Raw genomic sequence first — 11,166 nt, forward strand, 5'->3', positions numbered from 1 at the left:
GGTGCACAGACTTCTGAGCGCCCTGGTCGGGTGACGGGTCCGGGCAACGGGCTTGGTGGCGGCTTGTCCCGTTCCTCCTGAGTCCGTTCCCCGAGCCTGGGCCTTTGGGGCTCTCAGAGTGGCCTCTAGGGGCGTCCTCCCCGTCCTCACCTCCTCCAGTCCCGGCAGGTCGCGCTGCCCGGGGCGGGGCCTGCGGCGCCTGAGGGAAGCGAAGCGGGTGAGGCGCGCACCCGGGGAGGGGTCGCGGATGCTGTGGAAGGCCCGGTGGGGTCGAGGTTAGGGGCCAGGGCCTCCCGGGCCGGAGAACCGCCTGGGGCCCGCGTGCGCGCCCCTGGACTGGGCCCCAGCACCACTGCAGCCGCTGGACTGGCGTCCTCCTTGGGGTCCACGGGGAGGGCGCCTTCCTCAAGAACTTAGCCTGGCCAGGGATGGACAGACGGATGCCCCAGGCTTGCCCTTGACCCCGGCAAACAGAGTCACTGGACACCCCCATCCTCCCGCGAGAGCCCTCCCTGACCACAGGATCGACGGGCTCGCTGGCCCCCTCCCAGGCCAGACACGCAGGTGCGCTTGCAGTCCCCGGAGGAACCGGCAGTGGGCAGAGCGCCTTCCCCTCCGCCCACTGCTGGCTGCAGGGTTTTCACACTGACCCTGGGAGGGACAGACAGACAGACACCTCGCAGCTGGACTGAGACCCTTACAGCTCCGACTGACTAAGCCGCTCAGCCCCCTACACGTGGCTGGCCCCAGCGCGCGCATGCGCCCCTGGCTGTGACAGGCCTGCAGCCTAGATCAATTTCACGCTCGTTTCCTCCCACCAGAGTCCAGAGTCGGCCGCCTTTGAGCTCCTGAGGCCGCATGGTCTACCCCAGACTCCCGTCTCCACCGCCAGGCTCGAGGGCTCCAGTTTGCTCTTGACAGCCTCCAATCCCACCCCAGCCGAGGCTTCACCGCCGTCCTGGCAGCTGGGAGTTTTCATCTGAAGAGTGATCGCCTGGCCTGAGGTGAAAGTTCTGGGGCCTGGTGGGGCTGGGGGCTGCCTGTGACTAGGCGGGTGGGGTCCGGCCCTGCCTGACATTTCCTCTGCAGGAACCCCAGCCCCATCATGGACCCAGAGTGCACCAGGCTCCTCCCGGCTCTCTGTGCCGTCCTGGCAGACCCCAGGCAGCCCGTGGCAGATGACACTTGTTTGGAAAAGCTGCTGGACTGGTTTAAAGCAGTCACTGAAGCAGGTAGGGTGAGGGCCGCTGCCGACTCTCCCCAGAGGCTGGAGGGTGCAGGGCTGCCCTGTGCTAGGAAGAGGCAGTCTGTCTGGGGTCATTCCTCCACACCTTAGAGATTCCCTCTGGCTTTTGATGATATTTCCTCACGCACAAATTAGGGTTAAGCTTAGGGTATATAGAAAGTCCACCTGGCAATGCAGGAGACTCGTGTTCAATTCCTGGGTCAGAAAGATCCCCTGGAGAAGGAAATGGCAACCCATCCAGTATTCTTGCCTGGAGAAGCTCATGGACAGAGGAGCCTGGCAGGCTACAGTCCATGGGGTCTCAAAGAGTCAGAAACAACTTAATGACTAAACAACAACAATTTGTGCGTACACACACACACTCTTTTTCAGGGTGTGTGTTTCATTCAGAGTCAGTGTTTTCCATTATAGTTTATTACAAGATGTTGAGTATAATTCCCTGTGCTATACAGTAGGCCCTTGTTGTTTATTTTAAATATAGCAGTTTGGATCTGCTAATCCCAGACTCCTAATTTATCCCCCCACCTTCCCCTTTGGGAACCATAAGTTTGTTTTCTTTGTCTATGAATCTGTTTCTCTTTTGCAAATAAGTTAACTTGTATCATCTTTTTAGATGCCACATGTAAGTGATATCATAGGATATTTGACTCACTTCACTTAGGACAATAATCTCTATGTCCATCCATGTTGCTGCAAATGGCATTGTTTCATGCTATTAATGACTACCATATTCCACTGTATACATGCAATGGAACCACATCTCCTCTACCCATTTGCCTGTTGATGGGTGTTTAGGTGACTTCCATGTCTTGGCTGTTGTGAGTGGTGCTGCTGTGGTGTGTAGACGTTTCAGGCGCTGTGTCTGGAGAAGAATGCCTGTCCTCTGTGTGTCTTGCTTTAGTGCTCTCCGTTTAAGAGAAAATTACCCACTGGAGAGGTGAGGATTGTCTGCTGCTCTTATTTGTGTCTTTGTTTTCACAGTCAGCAGGACAGAACGTCTTTTCAGGTTTGCCGGCCGTTTGTATTTCCTGTCCAAGTCCCTTGCCTGTTGTCGAGGTGTTGTTGAATTAGAGTTATGAATCCTTTGAAGCGTTTGTTGCAAATACTCCCTCCCGGTTGGACTGCTGAGTCTAACAGCCTGAGAGAAGAGGTCTGGGAGTTGCCAGAAGGACGGTCCCTTTTGGAGGCATGCACGGCACCCCGGTAATGTGCTTCCTGGCTGGGCCTGTCCCCAGGGTCCAGCCTGCTGTTGCTGCAGGGAAACCCCTGCCTGGTAGAGCTGCTGTCCCATGTGCTGAGACCCCAGGACCTGAGTCCCGGAACCCTGTCCTTCGCACTCCGCCTCGCGGGGGTATTTGCAGCCCAGGAGAACTGCTTCCAGTACCTGCAGGTGAGCCTGGGTTCCTCCACCTGTGTGACCCACTTTCTCCTGCAGGTACACAGGGCAGTGGTGGCTGTCATGACCCCCGAGTCTCTGAAACTTGCTTTGCCCCCGTACCTTGACGTGTTCCGCAGGGTTTTTATTCCTGGGTATAATCCTCCTTTGAAAAACTCACCAGGAAAGGATTGGGGTGAAGGGTCAAGTTTTTGGAGTCAGACAGAGCTGAGGTTGGGCCTCTGCTCTGATGCCGCCCTTCGTGGGTGCCCCTCAGTTCAGCCGTGCAAGCTCCCGGGGCCCCGCCCACCCCAGCTAACTGTGGGGCAGACCTTCCAGGGTATTCTACACCGAAGCCTGTTGTAGGAAATGACTTCCGTGTCTGATCATCCTTCTGTGCGTACCTCAGAGTTTCCAGAATCATGTTCGGGTTGTCCTGAGAGCCCTGGCCAGTAGGCAGGTCAGGAGCCTTCACCTCTGTCTCTGGGGAAGCAGACAGTGAAGCTCAGTAGAGGGACCCGCGGAACCTGCCGGGCTCACCGTGGACCCTCAAGAGTCGGGCTGTACCATCTGCTTCTCTAAACACAAATGCTCAGTCCCGATCACGGGGGTTTTCCCAGCTCCTCTGACTTCCTGGGCGCTCCCCCGTTCCCGACTCTTCTCCACATCCTCTTGTTCCTCCCCAAGGCCAGCCGTGGCTCTGGAGGCTTAGCGGGCCGCGGGCTGCCCTTCTGTACACGGGGACAGGGACGCGACGGGTTTGGGCCCTGCGTCGCAGAGGGAGCGTGCCCTCTGCCCCCGGCCCCTGGCACTGGCTTGGGCTCCTGTCCCCTTTTCGGCTGCCCTTTCACAGAACCCCAGGGGATCTGGCAGCCCCCAGGGCCGCTTATCAGCGAGATGCTCAGCACAGGCCCTGTCTGGGCAGGGCGCGTGCGGACAGACAACGTGAGGCTGGAGGCTGAGGCTTGGTGCCCTCCCACTGGCTACAGGCTGCCCCCAGGAGGGCTGTAACTTTGGGGGGCATTTAGATGACGGGTGATCCCACAGAGGGCCTCCCTGTGGGCTACCACCAGCAGCGGCGCTCCGTAAGGCCATCGTGGGGTCAGACTCATCCTCCAGTGACTGAAAGAGCGTCTCCTTGGCCCGGGGATCCCTCACCCGGAGTCTGAGATGACTAGAGGGATCCCGTCCCTCGAGGGTGGGGGCTAGCATTTTATTGTCAAGATAGACAAGGCTCTGAGCAAGTAACGACCCCAGGGAGGGGTTCCGGTGGAAAGAGGCAGCCCCCGAGTTTCCCACTCACTGTGCTGGGCCCTCTAGGGAACAGGAATCTCGGGCACGTGGCAGGGGTCAGGGTGGCACGCTGCTGTGCTGCAGGACACCCGTGCGTGGATGGGCACTGCGTGGGGGGTCAGGCACTGCCCGCTGCGGGCAGGGGGTGGGGGTCAGCTTCAGGGGCAGCAGGCTCGCAGCTGGGTTGGAAGGGCTTTGAGCAGGTGTATGTGCGGGGCAGGCCTGATGCACGGGGTGTGCTGGGGAGTCTGGGGTGGGGGACATCTGAAGGAGGGCACATGCCCCACGTGCCAAGCGCAGAGCCCAGTGGGCTGTGGAGACCTGCGGGGGTCCTCGGGCCCAGGTCTGTCATGGTCAGGGGGGTCATTTGGCGTTTCTGCCGGCCAGTGTTGTGGGAGGGGCTTCTGGAGCGGACTGTGACAGGGTCACAGAGCCTGTGTGTGACACCCAACTCTTCCTTCCCAAGTTCTCTCCCCTGGAAGGCCGAGCTGGACTCACTCGGCTCCTCCCTCCTCCACTTCCAGCAGGGGGAGCTGCTGCCCGGGCTCTTCGGGGAACTGGGCCCCCTCGGGGCAGCGGCCTGGGCGGCCCCCTCTGTGCGCAGCGGCTGGATCCAGGGCCTGCGCTCCCTGGCACAGCACCCCAGCGCCTTGCACTTCCTGGAAGACTCGAGTGAGTGCCCCGCCCGCCCCGCCCACCCCTCCACCTCCCCTCCCCGCTGTGTGACCCCCAGGGCGAGCTGGGTTCTTCCTCTGAATGGGAGAGGGGCCGTGGTGTCACAGGGCTGTTGAGAGGAACACTCGGGGTGACCAAGTGTTGGGGGCCCCTCCAGGCTGTGCAGTGTGCTCTGGTTTGTAGGTCAGCTGGGGTGGTTTTGAGACTGGTTAGAAGGCTCCAAGGAGAAAGCAACGGCACCCTACTCCAGTACTCTTGCCTCGAAAATCCCATGGATGGAGGAGCCTGGTAGGCCGCAGTCCATGGGGTCGCTAAGAGTCGGACACAACTGAGCGACTTCACTTTCACTTTTCCCTTTCATGCACTGGAGAAGGAAATGGCAACCCACTCCAGTATTCTTGCCTGGAGAATCCCAGGGACGGCGGAGCCTGGTGGGCTGCCATCTATGGGGTCGCACAGAGTCGGACACGACTGAAGCGACTTAGCAGCAGCAGAAGGCTCCAAAGTGGCCAGAGTCCTCAAGCCCCGCCCCGTGAACCCCCAGCAGGTTCCAGCCTCCGAGCGGGCAAGGCTGGGCCTCCCACTCTGCCTCCCCAGCGAGCGGGGTTCAGGCTCTGAAGCCCCTCCGCATCTCCAGCGTCCCTGCTGCCCCGCGGCCGCCGTCCCACTGAACCCTGTCTCTCCCCCCCTCGCCCCGTTGTCCCCCCCAGGTGCTGTTGACACCATCTTCTCCCTGCAGGGAGATCCCAGCCTGTTCGTGGCCTCCGCCGCCGGGCAGCTCCTGGTGCATGTCCTGGACTTGGCCATGCGCGGCCCCGCTGAGGGGCTCGCCTGCCCGCAGGCCCGGGACTGGCCAGCGTGTGCCTGGAAGATCCTGTGTCACCTCGAAGACTGCCTGTGCTCTGAGGCTGCCCCGCGGGTCACACAGGCCCTTCACGTCCTGACCACTGCGTTCGGGCACTGCCACGGCCTCTGGACGCAGGGCCTTTGGGCGCGGCTGAGTCCCCTCGTGGCCCGCCTGCTCGAGAAGGACCCTGTGCCGGCCCCCCACGCGCTCGTGGATCTCCTCCTCAGTGTGGCCCGGTCAGGCCCCTGGGCGCAGCTGCGGGGTGGGCGGGGGGCACTGCTCATTTCCTTCGAGGTCTCAGGGCAGCCATCACACCCAGGGCTGTGGCTCGTTGGCTCCCGAAGAACGCTGCCTCGAGTCAGGGGAACCCCTCAGGGGGTCTGAAAGCCCGCACACTGGGCATGACCTCCGGTCTTGGGCCAGGCACTCCCAGCACCACTGGGCATGGTGTGGGCTGGACAGAGGAGTAACGCTGTCTTCTGGGGCCTCTGCAGCTCTTCTGTGCCAAGCTCTGACCGTGGCCTGTGGGAGACTGCAGCAGAGACCCTCAGCCGCCTGACCCCCACACAGGCAGGGCCTCTGGCTGCCGGGATCCTGAAACTGCAGGACTGGTAAGGGTCAGGGTTCGTGTTGTGCGGGGCAGGCAGTGAGGTCAGGGACCTCCCAGGGATCCCTGCCCCTGGTGGAGTGCCAGTCAGGGAGCTACAGGGTCGCTGTCTCCCAGTCCCTGGCTCTGACCCCTTGCCCCAGACTCAATGGGAGTGTTAGGAGGGCAGCCTCACCCTGGCCTCTGTCATCAGTCCCCAGGCGCTGAGGACCCAGGCCTTCAGCGTCCTCCTCCAGCCCCTGGCCTGTGTCCTGGAAGCTGCTGCTCAGGCCCCGGGAACGCCAGGTAGGCTGTCGGGGAAGGGCAGGCGCGTGCAGGAAGGCAGAACCCTGGGGTCCTGAGCGTGTCCTTGGGGCCAGGGCAGGCTGGTGGGCATCGAGGTTCCTGGCTCGCCTCCCCACCCAAGAGTGAAGCTGGCAGGGCTGTGGGCTGTAGTCTCGACAGTGACTGGCTCGCGTGCCTGCCTAGGAATTTGTAGGGCAGCGTCCCCCCAACCCCTGCCCTGTGGCATCATTGAGGGGGCCCAAAAGCAGCTGACCCTGGAGTCAGTGGTGGTTACCGGGGCCTTGGCTGCGTGGACCATTCCTGACCCACATCTGGCGCCCGGGCCTGGCACTCGTGCTCCCAGACCATCTGTTCTCTGACGGGAAAGTGGGTCTCCTCTGCCGCGGTTCGTCTTGCTTCAGTTGCATGACGGTTTGGGGGTTAGACGTGGGGACCCCTCTGTGCCCAGTAGCCCCGTGTCGAGGGAGAAAGGGGCCTTCTGACCAGCAGAAGCCATCCCCGCACGGGCTGCCGGCAGAGGGGGACTCTGCTCAAGAGCCCTGCAGATGGGTTCAGACCACACATCACCTGGCATGGCCACTGCTCAGAACCACCTGCCTGGTCTCTGGTGGGCATCAGTGACCAGCGGCCTCATGGGAGGTGCCCGCTCACCGGGAGCCGTGTCTGGTTGCCTCCCAGGCTTGCTGGAGGGGGCCGCAGGCGACCCGATGGCTGTGGACATGCTCCTGCCCTCCAAGTCAGTGTGCGTGGGTCTCCTGTGCAGCGCCCTGGCCCACCTGGAGCTGCTGCAGCCCCTGGTAAGTGTGGCCCGGCCCGTGTCCACCCTGGCGGGGGGACTTGGGGCTGGCACTGACGCTCCCTCCCCGCCCCAGCCCCAGCGCCCCTCGCCCTGGCCCCAGGCGACCCTGCTTGCGGCTGTGGTGACGATACTGCAGTTCTGCAACGGCTCAGCGGCCCCCAGCTCCGACGTGGGCGGCCGCCTGTGCGCGATGCTGGTGGGCTGTGTCCGCGTCCAGCGAGCTGCCCTGGATTTCCTGGGGGTCCTGTCTCAGGGGCTGGGTGAGTGAGAACGCATTCTCGTGCACAGCTCGGGCGTTGCTCAGCAGTGTCCCGAGACCACTGTCCTCTCCTATCTCCGTCCGGGAGGGCCCGGGATTCAGCTGGCTGAGAGATCTGTGCCTCCATTCTCCTTGGGCTGACACTTCTGGGTGGGGGAGGTCCCAGGGTGGCAGGCTGGGCACCTCACCCATCCACGTCTGTCTCAGGCCCCCAGGAGTTGGTGACGCAGGTGTTTGCCATCCTGCTGGAATACCTCATGAGCCCTGACTCCAGCCCCACGGTACGGATGGGGGCGGGGGTGGGCAGGCGGCTGCTTGGGGTTTGGCTGGGGCCCGGCATTGGTGGAGATTGAGGGTGGGGCCGCCAGGCCGTGGAAAGCAGGGAGAGGGCCCGGTCTTCCCAGGAATTCTTTTTGAGAGACAGAGACTAGAACCGGGGGGCCTAACACGGGGGGTCCAAGCTCCCCGAGGCTTCCTGTGAGCCTCCCCGTTCTCGCAGCCCCAGGCCTGTCATGCTGTGAGGTACAGGGTTAGCAGCTCGTGCGCTGAGCAGGCAGCAGGGTGGGGTGGTTAGATGGCAGGCCTTTCAGCAAAAGGCCCCTGGTGGTCCCGCCTGTCCCCGGACCCAGGGGTCCTGGGGAGAGCCGGCCCTCCTCTGTCTCATGTTGATGCCCGTCCCCCTCCTCCAGAGGCTCCTACGTCACAGAAGCTGGGCCCAGGTCCTCTCTCCCCCCGCACGCCATCCCCATCACACACCCCAGGGCCAGGCGGGCGCAGAGGCCGCTGGGCGGGGCGGTGGCCGGCTCACCCCTGTCCGCCCTGCCGCCCCAGGTTCTGAAGAAGGCCTTCCAGGCCACGCTCCGGTGGCTCCTGAGCTCAGCCGCACCCCCTGGCTGCTCTGACCTGGAGCCCCACACCCAGCTGGTGCTCAGAGGTAATCCCGCCCCCCCCCCCCCCCGGGGAGCCGAGGCACGTGCCGGGTGGGGCCGGGCGGGGGGGGCCGGGGGCCGCGGGCAGGCCCCTCTGAGCCGTGCCTCCGCCCCAGAGCTGCTCGCCGTGCTGCAGAAGCGCCTGTGCAGCCCCTGCTGGGAGGTGAGGGACTCGGGCCTTGAGTTCCTGACCCAGATGACCGGACGCTGGGGAGGTGAGCACAGGGCTCAGGGGCTGGCCTGGCCTAGGCACCCCGCCGCCCCCAGGTCGTGGGAACTTGGAGCCTCTCGGCTGCCTTTGGGGGTGCGAGGAGGGGCCGTGGACTCAGCGCTTGGTCACAGCTGCTTGTGGCTGCTTGGACCCCCAGGGCAGGCTGGCTTCAGACAGGCGCTGCTGGCCTCGGAGGTGCCTGAGCTCACCAGGCAGCTCCTGCAGGACCCCGAGAGCTACGTCCGTGCAAGCGCAGTGGCCGCCACAGGGCAGCTGTCCAGCCGGGGGCTGCTCGCCGCCCCCTCCAGCCCTGAGCACCCAGCTGTCCCGCAGGTAGGACTCGGTGGGTCTTGCGGCCACGCGGCCCACCCCTGGGCGGCATCCTGACAGCCAGGGTGAAGCGGGTGTGCCATGGGCGTGGGCAGGGCCCCTGAGTCTCCCCTGTCACTTAGACATGGTCACCCCCGTTTGACAGATGAGCAAGTGGGGGGCTCGGGGGCACACGGCCTGAGGGACACAGAGCAGGCCGAGCCCCAGTGCTCCCGCGGGGGTCCCTCGGGGGCCCGCCCTGCCGCACCCGTGCCCAGCTCCCCCACCCTCCTCACACTATGTCTTCCAGAAGAGCCCACTCGAGGAGTTTCTGCTCGTCCTGTCCACGGACTCGGAGGGGTTCCCCCGGCGGGCTGTCATGCGGGTCTTCACCGAGTGGCTGCGGGACGGCCATGCAGCCGTGGCCGAGGACCCCGAGCGGTTTGTGGCCCGAGTGCTGCAGGTGGCGAGCGGGGACCTGGACTGGGAGGTGCGCGTCCAGGGCCTGGAGCTGGCGCTGGTGTTCCTGGAGCAGCTGCTGGGCCCCTGTGGCCCCCACTGCCCCTACGCGGGGGCCCCGCCCGGGGCTGCCCCTCCCAGCGTGCTGGCCCAGGCTCTGCAGGCGCTCCGCCGGGTCCAGGTCTTTGAGTTCGCCTTCCGGTCCTTATTTGACTGTGACCGACCCGTGGCCCAGAAGTCCTGTGACCTCCTCCTCTTCCTGAGGGCCCAGGCCACTCCCTCCGGCAGCCCGCAGGAGGCGGGGGACAGTTCCGACGTGGCCTCCATGGAGGCCGCCCTGCAGAGGTGGCGGGCCGGTGAACAGGGTCAGCCCCTGGGGGAGCTGGCGCCCGAAGCCGTCCTGGCCGTGCTGAGGTCCATGGACCTGGAGGCCCTTCGGGACACCCTGGCCGAGAGCAGTGACCACGTGGAGAGGAGCCCCCAGTCCCTCCTGCAGGACATGCTGGCCACCGTGGGCGTCCTGGGAGAGAACGAGGCCGACTGCTACTGACCAGCTGAGCGGCACCTCCCCAGGACCCTGCTGGCCCCACAGCCCTTCCTTGGGCCCTGCCCTCCCCGGGGCCCTGGTCTGTCCGGGCACACAGGGGACCCTCCAGGGGATCCGGGACCAGGCGAGCCCAGCAAAGTCGAAGAGGCCCCATTCTGATGTATTGCTGAAGAAATGGCTTATTTTCTACTCAAATAAATGTCCTGTGCCAGTGCCAGTGGGTCACACAGTTCTGAATCAGCCCGGGGGTGGCCCCAGGCCCCGTGGGGCTCAGAGATGCAGCTGGGGAGGGCCCTCTGCACAGGGGCCACATGCTTCCTTGGCCTGGGGCGGGGGTTCCTCTGCTTGGATCCCGCCCCAGGGACACCCAGGGTCAGAGAGCCAACAGCTCAGGCTGGAGAGTGTGGCCTTGGCCCCGGGCCCTGAGGCTGGTGACCCCAGGCCCAACCAAGCCAGGTTTTCAGTCTCCAAACCCCCTGACCTTGTAGCAGTTCAGCACTCACTGGCCAGGCAACGGAGTTACTCGTGACATCAGCCAAGTCTAGCTCCAGGCTGGTCCTTGGGACCGGGCAGAAGGTACCCCAGCCCAGCTCTGCCATGTCCTGGCTGCCTGGCCCTGGGTGAACCTGCTTCCTTATCTGTGAAATGGGGATTTTACTGTCTGCCTCCCGGAGGTGAGTCTCAGTGTTCTAAAGCACACTGCACAGTCAAGAAATCTCAACACAAACTTAAAAATATTTTTAACTGAATGAAAATGAAATTACAGCTTATCAAAATTTATGGGCTGCAGCGAAGCAGTGCTCAGAGGGGTATTTATAGCATTGAATACATGTATGAGAAAAGAAGAAAGATCTAAGATCAATAAACTAAGCTCCCATCTTAGGAAACCAGGAAAAGAACACATTCAACCCAAAGTAAGGACAGGAAAAGAAATAATAAAAGAGCAGAAATCAATGAAATTGAAAACAGGAAATAAATAGAGGAAACCGTGTAAACCAACAACTGGTTCTTTGACGAATCAAGACAGTCAGTGGGACCTCGAGTCAGGTGACCCCGGGGACCCAGGGGTGACGAACCCGCCTGCCAGTGCAGGAGACCAGGGTGTGACCTCTGGGTCGGGAAGAGCCCCTGCAGAAGGAAGTGCCACCCACTCCAGCATTCTTGCCCAGAGATTTCCATGGGCAGAGCAGCCTGCGGGCTGCAGTCTACGGTGTCCCCAAAGAGTCAGACACGATTTAGCAACTAAACAACAGAGGCCTTGAGCCAGGCTAAGAGAAAAAAAAAGAGACAAATTACTAGTATTAGAAGTAAAAGCGTGGGCTTCC

General features: G+C 62.9%; 1 protein-coding gene across 40 annotated transcripts; it reads left to right on the forward strand.

Moving 5' to 3' along the window:
* On the forward strand, positions 1-10,058 carry BRAT1 (BRCA1 associated ATM activator 1). Of its 40 annotated transcripts, XM_081552663.1 has the most exons (17): positions 1-564; positions 822-1,004; positions 1,090-1,232; positions 2,228-2,252; positions 2,482-2,636; positions 4,439-4,586; positions 4,773-4,877; positions 5,329-5,672; positions 5,931-6,047; positions 6,237-6,328; positions 7,007-7,125; positions 7,201-7,387; positions 7,594-7,667; positions 8,218-8,320; positions 8,432-8,530; positions 8,684-8,859; positions 9,146-10,058. In XM_081552663.1, the coding sequence occupies exons 8-17, from the start codon at positions 5,395-5,397 to the stop codon at positions 9,842-9,844; spliced, it is 1,944 nt and encodes a 647-aa protein (XP_081408789.1). In that variant the 5' UTR covers positions 1-564; positions 822-1,004; positions 1,090-1,232; positions 2,228-2,252; positions 2,482-2,636; positions 4,439-4,586; positions 4,773-4,877; positions 5,329-5,394; the 3' UTR covers positions 9,845-10,058. The 40 variants fall into 40 exon arrangements, with proteins under 40 accessions (XP_081408789.1, XP_081408755.1, XP_081408782.1 ...); XM_081552629.1 differs by lacking the exon at positions 4,773-4,877 and having other exon boundaries at positions 4,381-4,586; XM_081552656.1 differs by lacking the exon at positions 4,773-4,877.
* The last annotated feature ends 1,108 nt before the right edge of the window (positions 10,059-11,166 follow it).

Source organism: Giraffa tippelskirchi, chromosome 13 (assembly GCF_054371585.1).
Source record: "Giraffa tippelskirchi isolate mGirTip1 chromosome 13, T2T-mGirTip1v1.2.pri, whole genome shotgun sequence".
Classification (NCBI taxonomy): domain Eukaryota; kingdom Metazoa; phylum Chordata; class Mammalia; order Artiodactyla; family Giraffidae; genus Giraffa; species Giraffa tippelskirchi.

What these genes read in the sequence shown, in the direction of transcription:
- BRAT1 (XM_081552624.1), top strand. Translation starts at nt 1,106, where the DNA reads ATGGACCCAGAGTGCACCAGGCTCCTCCCGGCTCTCTGTGCCGTCCTG. An exon ending in TCAGGCCCCGGGAACGCCAG is followed by an intron (nt 6,329 to 7,006) that starts GTAGGCTGTCGG and finishes GTTGCCTCCCAG; the next exon opens with GCTTGCTGGAGGGGGCCGCA. An exon ending in GCCCTGACTCCAGCCCCACG is followed by an intron (nt 7,668 to 8,217) that starts GTACGGATGGGG and finishes CTGCCGCCCCAG; the next exon opens with GTTCTGAAGAAGGCCTTCCA.